Below are 14,818 nucleotides of genomic sequence, written 5' to 3'. Positions count from 1 at the left end.
AAAATGTAAAATATGCAATACTGAGGAAAAATAACATCAAATACGTCTTTTTTCACAGGGACCGCCAGGACCTCCTGGAATGAAGGTACATTTTACTTGAAGTGTCTCCATATCCAGCTTCTAACAATAAAAATTAGCATGAACTCTACACCCTCTAACACTAGCAGTCCCTGCTGAAGGACTGAAAAATTGTACTGGCATGTTTCATGTTGTACTCTGTTCTGCAGTCCCACTAAACAAAGGCAGTGGGGCGACCTCCAGTTAATAACAATTGAACATATGTGTTATTCCATGCAGGTCTTAAAAGTGTAAGTATTACATGGATTACAACAGAAAAAAATAGTACATAACATTAATTATGTATAAGTAGTATGGTGGCCACCCAATTATGTATAAAGATTTAAATGGATTTTATGGTTCAAACATTTGTTTTGATACTGACCTTTTATTTATCTAAATAGTTTCAAATAGAGAATGTTTGTGGAAGAAGGTCATATAGACAATATGAGAAGCATCCAACACATACTAAACAGTTTTCATAAAGAAATAAATTTAACTAACTAACTAGGTATCTGAGTGCATTTTGTGAACTGGAGAATGAACTACTGAATGTCAATAGAGAGCTTTTGCTCTTTAAAGTGAACAGATATAATTTGGAACTGTAAGCTAAATATGTCTAAATGTAGTCTCAGATTTGTAATGATATGACTGTCTGAAGCTGTGAAATGCCCTTTTCTCTTTCTCTCACATGGGAAGAACTAGGCTATAAACACTGAAGTACTCAAGTGTTTTTCCCTAGGCATGTATACATAGGTACACAACTCCTGAAATAAAATCACTTACAATATTGCAACTTTATACAAATGCAGAAAAATGAGCTCTTCTGGTATCAAAACAGGAAACATAAAGAAGTGGATAATGATCAGAATAGTTTTCTAAAGTAAGACAAAGTTGATTCCTATTCTGAAGAAAAAGGATACCGTAAAAGGCTTTTATGTCAAAATTAGGTATAAGACTGAAGATCTCGGCCTCAAAAAGAGGTTGTGAGGTTACCACTTCTCTCAGCAGCCAGGCCACATGCTCGAATTGTGTCGTGACACTGTAGTAGTGATAGATTTGGTGGGAAAACCTGTCTGATTACCCATTACAGTACAGGAAATCAGGGTAAGGAGGAAGATTTGGTACTGACATCTCTTCAGGTGGCTTTGTAGGACATTTGGCAATTTAAGATCTTTACTTTTAATATCGCTTGCTGTGTTTCAGCTGAATTAAAAGAAGGCGACTTTTTCAGACAGTTTTCCAAATGATTCCGAACTTTGCATGGCTCAAACTTTCTTCTCATCTCAATATTAGTGTTTTTGAATGCATTTGAATCACTGTTCAAATATTATTCTTTTTCTTTTCTTATTATAGGGAGATCCAGGTGAAGTGATTGGTCTTTTACCTCCTAGTGTGTTAAAAGGTGATAAAGGCTTTCCTGGCCAACCTGGACTACCTGTAAGTATAAAGGATGTTTGAATAGCAGTGACCTTCAATTAAAATTATATCAGTATCATGAAATTGCCAAATTAATACCATTTGTTAATTATGCCATTTTAATTTTTTATAGGGTCCACCTGGAACTCCAGGGTTTCAGGGACCAATGGGGCCACAGGGGCCTCCGGGAGATCCAGTAAGTTTCCTCTCATGGTGATTTGCACTTTACATATAGAGCTTTATTATAGGAAAGTTCTACAAGGTGTGTATAGCCAATGTTTGTTGGGATTTGGGAAAGATAACTGGTGACTCCAGGCTTCATGTTTAGCCTCCTGGACTCTACCATGGCAGGAATAACTAGGTAACATAGGTTTTCAATAGCAGCTGCTCCTACAGTCGTCTTGTCTTCTTGCAGGTTTGAAGGGAGGGTTTTTAATAGTTATTGCTCCTTTTCCCTCTTCCCCCACTTAATTTATAGAAAATAAACTACAAGCCTAGCAGCCAGATCTAAATCAAAATGTTTGCGGAGGTTGTTCGTATGGGCAGCCACAGTAAGCAGTACTGTGGAAAGCGGGACATCAGCTGTCTGTTATTATGGTATTTGCTAGTGCTGAAGGCGTTTTGGCTATTTGAAGATTTGATGGATCCAACAGATACCGAATATCTTCTTTTCCTGTACTGGATGCAGGTAGCGCTAGCAGGGAGCAGTTGTTTCCTGCTGATAAAAGTCAACATAGTGATCTGGCTGTTAAAGTGAGCTCTGTGATATTTCTTACCCTTCTGAAGAAAAGTGAAAGTGGTGTAAAGGAATATGGTAGTACAGATTAGTCAGAATTTGCACTTGCTGCTGTGAAAAAGAACCATCTTAGTGAAAGAAGGGTGAGGACTAATATTTAGCATGCAAAACTGCAAAAAAAAAAAAGTCAGCAATAAAGTTTTTTTACAGTGCAGTGCCATAGACTTTTTTTATTATCTCTTGTCTAGCTGCTGATTAGGTCCAACACTATGAACTGCAAAACAAGGTCTGATGAGAGATCTTCGACAGATTCTATTTGGTTTTATTATTTATTCTAACCTATGAATTACACACAGTAGCAGAAAAGACTACATCTTGGTTTAATGGAAAGATTTACACTCTTGCTATCTTTATAGAAGAAGGCATTATTCCACCTAGTGTACTATATACTTATATATGCTCAAATGTACTGTCTTGTAGGGTCCTCCAGGGCCACCAGGACTCCCAGGCGAGAAGGTAGGACTCTTTTCTTGTAAATATTGAGTCTATTTATTTATTTATTTGACACACCAGATCCCCCAAAATCTGGAAACTAATGGTGCTAAAGGAGTGGGTTTTTTACACGTTAGGATCTATTTTTATGTCTTAATGGACATCATAAAGAGAGATTTTTAAGGCTTTTTCAGTTTTTTTTTTCAAATATGTTTAGATCTGTTATCTCACTTGATCAAATCAGTAGTAATTATAAAATTCTTGATTATTTAAACTCATCTAAAAATGTCAAAATATTCAGTAAGAAGTTGAAAAAAGAACATACTGACAACAAAATTATCTGATAAATTTAATTCTATTTTTTTCACAAATTACTGTGAGGCAGGACTAAAAAAACAGCAGGTGGTCTAGGACATAATTATATATTTGTTTCACATGTACATTTAAAAGACATATTCTGTCTTTTATATCCACTCTTACTTTTGCTGTGTGCAAAATACCTTCATAGGTGTGTATGTATGCACTGCTGATAAACATTGACTAAAAAAGTGTAATTTATATTTTCAGGGCTACATGGGCTTGGGCTTTCAGGGTCCCAAAGGTGAAAAGGTAAGCTTCTTTTGAAAACTTCTAGAGAACAGCTGTCAAACATATTCTTGATACTTTGTTTTAAATAAATAAACTGTTGGAATTAATCTATGGAGAAAATCACCATGATGACGTTGTAGTTTTTGGAAGACTTTGAGCAAGTCTGTAGCTTATACCTAAATGAACAGAACTCATGAGCTGTTACAGAATTTGCTCATGGTGATGTTATACCTGACATTAATTTAGGTCATTATCCTGTTTTCCAGCTGTGACTAGTACTAATTACTTTAGTTTGCAGTAGGCAGATATGGAAACATTTACTCTGTGTATTAGGACTCATCATGAGTTTTGTTTGAAATTGGTTTAGTTCTGAGGGATGAGTTTTAATATTCTATCCAGAATTATCAGAATTAATTGTGTTAGGACTCTTGAAGGCCTATTTGCCTTAGTTTGGGTCGGTAGTGTATACTTTTGAAACAGATCTTTTAGTTGTCCACTTTCACTGTGTTTTGACTTAACTGGACCAGTTTTCAGAGCACACAGACTGGCTTACTTTTGAATGAAACTAAGCCAAAAGCTGTGCTCCAGGATCCCATTTATTCTCTTAACCAGCATCAAATGGGAGGTAAAACATGTTAGCTTTACTGTGTTACCTCTGTTACTGAGAGGTCTAGGTTGAAGTGCCTTATGTTGCATTTTCAGGAGCCAAGAACTGCATGCAGTCATGGGTTGTTTGGTAAATTGATGCTGTGTCTGAGCCCTTCTGCCAAAGCTTCTCATGAATGTCATTGACAGAGGCCTTTCAGAGTATAAATAAATTATGTTATTTAAGTGGTGTTTTTTTTATGCACCACTTTATTTATGTATTTTGAGGCACGACGTGATGCATTGTTGAGATTAACTTGTTATCATAAAATCTCTTGAAAAATGTTGGCCTAAGAAGTGTGTGGAGATTTCCTGGACTCCTCAGGTTTGTCTTTAGCAAAAAATAAATGGTATTGCTACGCATTACTGCTTGACAGAAGCATATTTTTGGAGATGTTTTACTGTAAAACTTAGTACTTTTACTTTATGTAAGGAGATGAGGTGGTGACCTCACCTCCTTATAGATGTATATTGACACATACATACTAAAAAAGTATGATCCACAGTTACCACCGTGAAGTTGGCCTTTACAAACAATTGAAAGCTGATGGAACACTATAAGCTTTGAGTAACATTTTCCTTGGGGCATCAACTTTCTGCACCTGACCTCTTTCCTCCTAAAGGAGCTACTAAAAAGCTTTTGTACTAATGTAATAATTAATTGAATATGTTCCCTGTATTTGGTATTAATCCATTTTCACCCTAAAAGGAGGTTAAGAGATCTTTCTTCAGGACAGTCTCTGTCTGTCAGCCATTATACAGTTGTGTCTCCTATAACTGTGTATATAACCCTTTCTGTGACTGATTTTGCTGGAATAAGAATTTTTTTTTAAACATTTAGCTATATTTTTAAAAGCAAGTAGTAGTTCCCTTTGATGTTATTGGTCTTAGTAATGTTTGTTCTTGGTGTCAGTACTGTTTTCAATGGACTATCCTGGGTTTGGTGTTGACAGGGAGAACAAGGAGTAAGGGGCCCTCCAGGCCCACCAGGACCAGCACCACATATGAAAGAAAAGGGGGCTGAAATCATAAGGGGAGAAAAGGTGAGACCTTAAATGATTAATCTTGTTGTACGCTTCATTAAAATATGATCAGTAGGAATTAGCAAACAAACGTAAAACAGGAAAAGTCACCTACAGCCGTTTTTCAAAAATTTCTCCCTATTTTACTTCATGAATGAATTTTGATTGTCTTTCTGGAAGTTTCTTTGAAAAATATATGATAAAATCATAAATGCACACATAATTGCGTGAAGAAGTAATACATACAGCAGAGGACTTTCTGAGGAAGAAGGATTGATAAGCATAGTCCTGTAAACACCATATATTCTGAAAATTTGAATTAAGTAGCTTATACTGGACTTTTCATGTACAGAATCACATTCATGGAATCTGAGTGGTAATGAAATATTCAATTATTGAATTAGGCAATCTAAGCAATGTCTACTGGTATAATAAACTAGCTTAATGGATTCACGTTTTGTGTTTGTCGAACTGCTTCTTGCACAACATACTGTTGGACACAATTCTTGGAGGACAGGGTTAAGTGTCCTTTTTTTGACATGAAGAATTAAATTATTTACAACCTAAGTGAATAATGGTTAAGCTTTTGCTTACTAATCTATGTTTTTTTATAATTTCATTAGGGTGAACCAGGTGAAAAGGGTGAACAGGGACTCCCAGTGAGTATCGTGTAGATTTTTTTTTAATTACTATAAAAATTGTGAAGAAGATGTTAATGGCCATGAATATCATTATAGCTATTTGATGAAAGCAAATTTACTTTCAAATTTTGCAGTGTTACTAATATAGCGTGTATGTATTTTCCAGGGATTTCCAGGTTCAGGTTTCAAAGGAGAAAAGGGTGAACCTGGGAAGCCTGGTCCACGTGTAAGTATGCTCAACTTTTATCAATGCTGTCATTACAGTAGTTGCATTGTTTCCATAAGGTAATTAAACTTAGCAACCATTAATGAAACAGAAAATTTGGTAGATTTGAAACAAGCAAATTTTGTTGTAGGACAGAAGTACAAGTCAAGGTAGTAATAACATACAATACTATTAGTATGTAACATGCTTTCAGGTAACTAAAGACACCCAACAGTAGCTTGCATTTGCTGAAGGCAAAAGCAAGACTCCCATTGACCCCAAATGAGGCAAAATTAATTCATTCCAGAACAGAAGGAAAAGCAAAGCAAAAAAAAATCACTCTGTAGAAATCACTTTAGCTAAATGGTACGTGTTGAATTTATTTCAAATACTCTGACGTACAGTCTACAAAATAAGCCCTCTTAGCCTAAAAGTACCATTTCTTACAAAGAAGAGGAGTGAAGGAAAAAATTTAGGTGACTGAGACACTTTCGTTTGCTGGTTTCTAGCCTGGCTGTGGATACTGGAGGCCATAAGGTCTGTCACATTTGTGTAGTCTGGCCTATATAATGGTCTCATCCATAGAACTTCTGTGTGAGTTATGCTATACCTTTCATAGCTAAGCTGGTAGCAAACCCATCCATTCTCTACAAGAAAGCGTATCTGAAGTATTGTCTCTGAAATTGTGGGTCTTCGTAAGCTGCTAGAAAAAGACCCAGCACATCTATAAGCATAGAATTATACTTCAATCTGAAAAAGATAAAATCTCCCTCTCAAATATACTTTAAGGTCAAATGTTCCGTCATCCTTTCAGTAAAGATATGTGATGGGATTATTCTTGCTATCATGTATGTATTCGTACTCTTACAGTAAATGAGAGCTTGGAAGCTGGGAGGATAGAGAAATATTGGCTTAGAACTTGTTGAAGAAATGAAAGCATCTTTGAATTGTTCAAAAATGCAACTTTCAGTTTCTGCAGAGTTCCCTGAACAAAGTTTCTAAGATACTTTATATATAATTGTTGCTGTTCAAGGAGATCATAGCTACTTATGAAATTAAGATATGGCTTAAAAGATGAGCAGTTGTTAAGATCTGATATTCTAGTTTCATGGAATGAAACTATATGATTAATTCCAATCACAGTGAGCATTTGAAGACTCTCCTGACTTCACAGATCAAATTTTTAATTAATCATTAAAAATTTTTAATTAATCATTAAAAATTACTCGTGACCTTTCTTTATAAGATGCCATAGCTGTGCACATCAGTGGTGATGGCCTGTTCACATTGGTTGTATCTTTTTTATCCTTTAAATGCATTGTTTTAGACAGAATTTTTTGACTTAAAAAAATTTTTAATTTTTAGTCTGAATTGCATGCACTGTTACTTTGTGTAATGACACATTTGTATGTAAAAAACAAAAAAATGTAAAAAACATTTGCTTGTTTTTATGGGACATATTCATATTGCTTATGATATGCATACAATCTAAGCACTGTGACACCAACTAAAAGCCAGCCTGCAGTGGATTAGGCTACAAGCCTAGGTACCAGTCCCTTCATAGTCCGTAAGAAGAGGAAGGGAATGCTGAAAAGTAGGTTAGTCCATCTAGGTCATTTATTGCGTACCCGTTGATTACCTCAAGGGAATCTAATCCCCTCTGTAGGCTAATGCGTTGGTCTAATAGTGATTCGTTTTGCTCTGGAGGAGGGAGTCTGGGATTCTAGGTTATCATCCACCTTGTGATTTGAAATTATAGCTTTCACTTTAGAGGAAGTGTTTTTTACCACGAGATTATGACGCGATCTGATATGGGGTCACTCTCCAAGCTTTCTGTTGAAACTGAGCCACCGAATGTCTACGAATAAAGGTTTCGTGAGGCTGGAGAGTGTATATATATATATAGAAAGAGATTGCTATGAAGGGAAAAGTTCCTGGGTCTGGTTCCAGTTTCCTGTGCTGCTGATATGTTTTGTCTTGAAGCCTCCTTGACTGGGAAATCCGTGTGTTGTTCCTGAATCAAGGATTGGCAGGATTTTATTTAATTCTGAAGCTCGTGGGATGTTCAGTAACATAGGCAGTAGGCAGTCGCAATTCGCCTGCTTTGTACCCTCTGCGCTGTCAGCTGTGTTAGCACACTTCGGTTAATGCATTACAATAGCGATCGTTTTGTTCTAGTGTTTCCCCACTGTATTTAGAAATCGCATGTATGTGGCTGTCTGTTTAAATAGAGTGGAACTTGGTGTTTTACAGGGAAAGCCTGGAAAAGATGGTGAACCAGGACCAAAAGGAGAATCCGTATGTATTTTACTGCATTTCTGTTACCATTTCTTAGATTCAAACCAAGGAACTGTCTATTATAAATGGTTGAAATTTTGTAGCCTTCTGAACTGTTTACTTAAAGTTGTTGCTTTTGGTAAATTAGTGACTGGTTTGAAAATTTAAAATTTCGATGCTGCCAGAGCTATGATGCAACTATACCTGTCTTTTCTGGTTTCGCTGTCTTCTACGTGCAGGGCTTGCCTGGTGGATTTGGGATTCCAGGACGACCCGGGGAGCCTGGTGCGAAGGTGTGTAGTAGCTGCCTTTGCTTCTTCCCATCACACAGAATGAGGAGTTAAGATCTTGTATGGCGTGTTCATAGATGTGCATTAAAACATAAATGTACATAAAGCAGTCTTAAATGAATGTTACTAAGTTGTAAAGTCATCACTTGGAGACTAGGAAAAGTCAAACTTAAGGTAGCTTAGGTATCCCTGCTTTAGATATCTCTGAATTGATTAATGCAGGCTTTATTTTGATGAGCTCTTTGCCCAGCCAACATATGTAAAAATGTACTGTCCTAAAAATCCCACTTTCTCTTTACATAGTGTAAAGCAGTACAGGCCTGCAAACTAACTACTTACTGCTTATTATAATTTTCCAGATACTTACAATTTGGAAGTTGCATGAATCTGTATGAAAGTGTTCATTTGCTAAGGAAATCCTATTTTGTGGGGAAGAAAATCTAAGCTGGGTTTATGTTTTGATTTAGGGTGACAAAGGTGAACCAGGTTTTCCAGGACCTCCAGGAAGAGTAAGTAAAATAATTTAGTGTTGTATTTTAAACATAAATTAAAACATAAATTTTGTGAAAGTCAAAGTGCTCAAACAATGAGGGAAACAAGAGAGACTATGCATGTTCTGGTCTCACTCTAATCAGTCATGTCCTCATTTTTTCCAAATGAAAACAAAAGTTGGATGCAGTTCTTTTAAGTATCTTTGAAATTTGGGAAAGGAGCTCTCAAAGAATATGAATTTCAAATGCTTTGGACTGTGAAAATGATAGGCATTGTTAATCAATACAAAGTATCCGAAAAAGAGTTCAAAAGAAGAAGTCTGTCATCTTTGCAGTCTATATTTTTTTAACACTTCAAACAAGAAGATTAGATTAGTCAGCAATGAATATGTCAGTGATGGTTCTGCTTCCCCAACAAGGGGGAAAATTCCCAACGTCTGCTGATTTGATTTGAAAAAGGGTGCGTACTTCCTGAATCTTTTATTGCAAATGTTAGTATCCTGTATGTCCAGCTCAGATCAATGTTAGCAGAAATTGCCAGAGCAGAATATTTTAAAATTAAAGATAATGCAAACCTATACAAACTGGTCAGCACTTAGACCATGCTGAGGTTTCTTGGCATCATTCTTGTTGAGAAAGGTGCTGTAAAGCTGTCCATTTAATCGGCTACTGATATGAAGAAATTTTGGTAGAACAGGAAATATTTATTTTGTCTGGTAATTCTTCAGCAGCTACAACTCTCTCACAGCAGTTGTTACATATCGCTGACATTGCAAGTGTAACTAAAACTGCTCAAAATTGTTTTCACAAGACAAAATGGCCTCTGTACCATCAGGTTAAGATGGGGGAGATACAAACAAAGGCACGGTTGTATGTTTCTAGTGTCCTAGTCTTTCTTTTGTGATTCAGGTTATAGATGGACCAGTAGATACCTTTGGTGAAAAAGGAGAGCCTGGACTGTCAGGTTTGCCTGGACTGAAAGGTCAAAAAGGTGAAAAAGGTGTGTATTTTCTTTTGTTTTTTTGATGGAGTTATGCTTTTAGTTTTCTTATTATAGGAAATTAAAATTGCACTGTTTGTGAGCTCAGGAGCTTTATATGACAGTGAAATGTTCCAGTTATTTATTAATTGCTTTCAGGTTATTACATTCTCTTGTAGTTTGTGGGATGATGCTTCTCATCATAAAGAAGACTGACTTTCAGTTATAGGCTGGTAAATAATCCAGTGAGATTATTTGAGAAAGATGGAAGTCAACACAAGCGTAAAGAGGATAATGATGCAGAGAATCTTGAGACTCCTTTAAATAAATCAGTAGCTAGATTTTAGTCTTAAAAATGGTGCATGTAATTTACAAAATTCTTCAGCAAACAGGAAAGATCAAGCATTCCCTTTCCCATTTTCCCCATTACAGGCCTTACCCTGTTGAAGAAAAATCAGTGAGAAGATGGCACACAGCAGGGCCTTTTCCTTAAATGTATTGTTTGCAGATATCTATGGATTATTTAACTTAACTTTTGATTCAGCTCATACTAGCTTGTAATGTGTACTTAATTAATATGTGATAACAGTTCATTGACATTGACATTGCTGATTTTGTTGCCTAATTGGAAATCTCTCTTTCTAAAGGTTTCCCTGGTATACAAGGAATCCCAGGACCTCCAGGTATGAATTTGTGGCCACTGATTTTGTTCACATTTTTCCTGTGTTCTTCTTGGGTGAAGAATCCTGAGAGATGTTCTCCTTAGCTGCTGCTGGTTACTGCCTGACCTGCAGAACACCCAGGCAGTGGTCTAATCTTCCCCCTAGACCTTCCTGTAGATTGCTTTTCTCGTGTCTCTGGTGTGATCCAGCCTTGCTCTTTGTATAGAGCCCGGAGAAATTTCTGCTTCAACTGAAGAAGTAGTGTGCGCAGGTCGTCATAGATAGCCCAGAGAGTATGACTCCATTGGGCAAGAAGAGTTGTAAAATGTGAATATGTGCGTGGGTATGTGCGTATGTACTTATGTATGTATATTCATATGTAGATTATTTGTTTTGCTCTCACTTCAGCTCTATATAAATTTGCATAAATAAAATAAAATAAGATTTGCAGGGAGAAATAATAACATTTATTAGATCAAAGTCATTCATGAAGGCTTCCTGCTTTTTTATGACTCTATCACGATCTAATAAAAGTTATTTCTTTTGCCTGCAATTGTCGCCTTCTTCAACTCTTAACATCTTCACATCCACGACAACAGTGCTATTATATATACATGTACATTTGTTTGAACTAATCCACAATACTTGCTTTTTAAAAATTAGGCAAACGTCTGTGGAAACCTGACTCTAGCACATCCTGTAATGATACTACTATTACCTCCTTTGCTCGCATTTTCTATCTTGACAGTGAGCTAAATATGAAACTAATGTGAGCCAGGATCAAGGTAGTTTCCAGGAAATTCTTTACAGTTTAGGGAGGAGATACTACATACCACAGGCTGTAATAGTCCCTAAAGAATTCTATGTGACAAGACAAGAGCAATGGTAGCTCTTAGTCTATTACCCTTACAGAAATTGAGATTTGTGTGACTTTCATATCTTCCTGCAACGTTGCAGAAGGCTCAAAATGGTTTAACAATCAAGCTCAGTGATTAGTTGTGAACTGTAATAACTCATTAAAGTATGAAGACCTGCGTGACTGTACATATAGCTAAAAGGTGATCTTAAGTAGGTTTGTTTCTAGCTGTTTAACTGCTTCTCTTTGGCGGTTGTTTGGTTATTATTCCGACAAACAGTTTTGGTTTTAGTGTTCCTGAAATCTGCTAGCATTGTTGAATATTTATTTACTGAAGTTCTTAGACATGCTGTCCCTTTCCAGGCATGTTTAAGATTTGGTTTATTATGAGATAAGGATGTGTGTAACAGTTTCTAAGTGTAACTGCTAAATTAACTCCGGTGTCGCCACTATTTACTATGCAGTGAAAGTTGATTCAACTAAATCTCAGAAAGGCACTTAGTACAGAAGAAGTGTGTTTGTCTAGGGACCTAACCAAAGTGAGTTACTCTAAGCTGTAGTGGTACATAATCTCAGTTTTGTATTAATTGCCAATAGTAAAAAAAACAGTGCCTTTTTTATTTTGCACTAACATTTCTCCCTTTCTCTCTGGAACCTAATGGAAGCTAATATGTTGATAATGTTAGTGTCTTTTCACTTGTCACTCTTTTAATGTATGTTTTACTCTGTCCAAAGGTCGACCACTTCCAGACAGGGCAGGGTCACCTGGTGTCCCTGGAGAGAGAGGTGAAAAAGGTGAAAAGGGTTCTCCGGGATTCCCTTTACCTGGACCCCCTGGAAGAGATGGTTTCCCGGGTCCCCCGGGGTTGCCTGGCCCACCAGGTCCTCCAGGCAAAACAGGTAGGTAAAGCACTCAGTTGCTTTTCACAGTGAAGACTCAATAATGCACATTGCACACACATAAAAAAGGAAAAAGAGACAAGGTTATAAAAGCTGTAATCAGAATGCATCTACATCGTGGAAGAAACAGATCTGAGTTGTTAATGGACCAAGTAAAAGCTGTTCCGTGATGCAGCAAGCCACTTGTTTCATTACTGGGACGAAGATTCTTTGCTAAATAAACGTTTCTAATATTTCTTCAAAAGTTCATTGTGGATTGTTACAGTATAACCAAATAATTGACCTTAATACATATTGGTTTCCTCTGTGTCCTGATGTGCCAACCTGGAGATATTTGTAGATTTTTCAATTAAAAAATTAACAGGTACCAATATTGTTCTCAGCATAAAAGACAGCTGTTCAGTATCACAATTTACAAGTCTGCAGTACCAATCTATGTAACAGATTGAACAGTTCTAAGAACTGCAGACTGAAATACTAGTCTGCCAGAAGTTTGTATTGTAAAATGAAGTTATCTTACAAGAGAATGGGATCAACACATGCTTTATAGAGGTAAAGGAAAAGCTAGTAATGATGTGACAAGTACATAATAGTATTAGTAGTAATGATAACAACATTATACAGATATGTGTAATTAGATTCTCATAAAGCGTTTTTAAAAGGAAAAATGTTTTGGTTTTGCTTTAGTTGATACTGATATTGTGAGTTAAATTGTCATTTCAATATAATGAATGGTGTCCCTATTACAGTAGTTTGGGCAGTCTAAAACTATTGAAAGGAACGTTATTCTCTGTGGAATTCTGAAACCAAAAATCCTTTGTTCAAAAAGCACTTGAAGATGTCTAGCTGTTGCTGGGTTTGCCAATGAAGCAGTACAAAATCCAGCACCTAGAGTATGGAATTAAATAGGCAAATCTTACCTTGCCTAAAAATAAGAGCAGTTCCTGGTTTTCATACAACATGATTCTGTCACTGCTTAATCCTACTCCTTTGCTGGACACGTCTTTAGCTTTCTTGAAGTGCATAATGGGAAACAACTTGTTTTCATTTAAGTGTTGCTTGTCAAACTTTACAGTAGCAGTTTGACTACTGGCTTTGGCCAAAATGATGTTGTATTGTATTGGGTCAGAATCTGTGCCGTGTCATCGAACAGAACAAGCACAATCTGTAGGCTCATATCAAGCCTGCTATATATTCTCATTTGTTACCTATTTCAGTTCCTAACATATGAAGTTTCTTGTTTTCGGGAAGCTTGATCAGTGTGAAGAAGTTAAATAGATGTTAACAAGCTGCCTTTGACCTAGAAAGTTTCCTAAAACATTGAAAACAAAGGTCAGAGTATAAAAAACTCTACTTAATGAATTTCTTCAGAACGTCAATATTCTCCATTCTTTGCAGGGTCAAAACAGCAATTTTTCACCCACAGCACTTTCCTTAGCCAAAACTTACAATAAAAGTAGATTTTATGTGAAAGTTGTTCATAGCCTTATTATGGCAGAGCCTGCCTTTCTTCTGTAATTCTCAGAGTTTCATGAGCAGTATATATGGAATCAGAATACAGAATCCTAGTTGAATTTTTCAAAGTAAATCAAATAGAAAAGTGAAATGCTATTCTGACGTATCACTCTTCATAGATGGTTCAGCTGGGACATTCATAAATGCAGCCCTATAATGGAAACTTGCACTTGTCAAACAATATTCTTTATTTCGTTTCCATTGCAGACGGAATTGATCAATGCCAGCAGGGAGAACCTGGTACACCAGGTAGTCCTGGACCGCCAGGAAGAGATGGATTTCCAGGAGAGATGGGAGAGAAAGGTAATATTATTTTAAAATGGTTGCTTTCTAATAATCTGTACCCTGGCGCTTGGGTATGTAAAGAGGATGAGCAAGTTAGGCTGGATCCAGAGAAAGTGTGCTTAAAGTTAGTTAAGCAAATAGCCCATGGACATGGAAGATGTTGCTTGAGTCTCTGGCAGAGTAAAAGAAGGACATTGTGTACCGAGCTGTGTGACACAAACTTCACTTACATTTCACATAGCCTGCACATTGCTGGGAAGCAATAAAAGATGGCGCAGGGCTGAAAGAGGAGCTGGGAAGAAAGAAAGAGTTGGGTATAGCCCCATTAAGTGTAAATGGAACTGTTCCTTGCGATTTAAGATGTGAATTCTGAGATGAAGAATTAGAGAGGGGCAGAGGAGTTGGGAATGGAAATGGTTTATGAATCATTGCCATGAGTATAATTGAAGCTAAAATTGTAACACCTAAAAATAGGACTGTCAACCATGTGTTTTAGCAGCATTGACTAAATGGACGTATAAAAAAATGAGCTACACTCATTTACACGATGGTTGATCCTTCCTAATCTCATTCTGCTCACTGCTTTTCCAAAACTGTGAAATTGCAGTGACTATGGAGGTTCTCCTTTTTCTGCTTTAATCTTTTTATTTCTGCTGTACCCGGTGTATATCTCTTTTCTTCTTTTTGATCCTCTTCAGCCTAGTCCTTTTGAACTGTTCTGTTAAATATTATCCCTAGGATAAGGCTTAAGTTGATTT

At 36.6% G+C, this 14,818-nt stretch overlaps 1 protein-coding gene across 2 annotated transcripts in view; it reads left to right on the top strand.

Annotated features, from left to right (window-relative positions):
• Positions 1 to 14,818, top strand: part of COL4A1 (collagen type IV alpha 1 chain) — a 129,904-nt gene that overhangs the window by 77,680 nt on the left and 37,406 nt on the right. For both annotated transcript variants that reach the window (XM_075424729.1, XM_075424739.1), the window contains 15 exons: positions 59 to 85; positions 1,414 to 1,497; positions 1,610 to 1,672; positions 2,693 to 2,728; positions 3,272 to 3,313; positions 4,891 to 4,980; positions 5,583 to 5,618; positions 5,767 to 5,826; positions 8,059 to 8,103; positions 8,322 to 8,375; positions 8,840 to 8,881; positions 9,773 to 9,863; positions 10,490 to 10,525; positions 12,096 to 12,260; positions 13,983 to 14,078. In XM_075424729.1, the coding sequence (XP_075280844.1) occupies positions 59 to 85; positions 1,414 to 1,497; positions 1,610 to 1,672; positions 2,693 to 2,728; positions 3,272 to 3,313; positions 4,891 to 4,980; positions 5,583 to 5,618; positions 5,767 to 5,826; positions 8,059 to 8,103; positions 8,322 to 8,375; positions 8,840 to 8,881; positions 9,773 to 9,863; positions 10,490 to 10,525; positions 12,096 to 12,260; positions 13,983 to 14,078 (967 nt within the window). The remainder of the gene's footprint in view (positions 1 to 58; positions 86 to 1,413; positions 1,498 to 1,609; positions 1,673 to 2,692; positions 2,729 to 3,271; positions 3,314 to 4,890; positions 4,981 to 5,582; positions 5,619 to 5,766; positions 5,827 to 8,058; positions 8,104 to 8,321; positions 8,376 to 8,839; positions 8,882 to 9,772; positions 9,864 to 10,489; positions 10,526 to 12,095; positions 12,261 to 13,982; positions 14,079 to 14,818) is intronic.

This window comes from Opisthocomus hoazin, chromosome 1 (assembly GCF_030867145.1).
Source record: "Opisthocomus hoazin isolate bOpiHoa1 chromosome 1, bOpiHoa1.hap1, whole genome shotgun sequence".
NCBI lineage: Eukaryota > Metazoa > Chordata > Aves > Opisthocomiformes > Opisthocomidae > Opisthocomus > Opisthocomus hoazin.
This window is presented reverse-complemented; position numbering and strand designations above follow the sequence as displayed.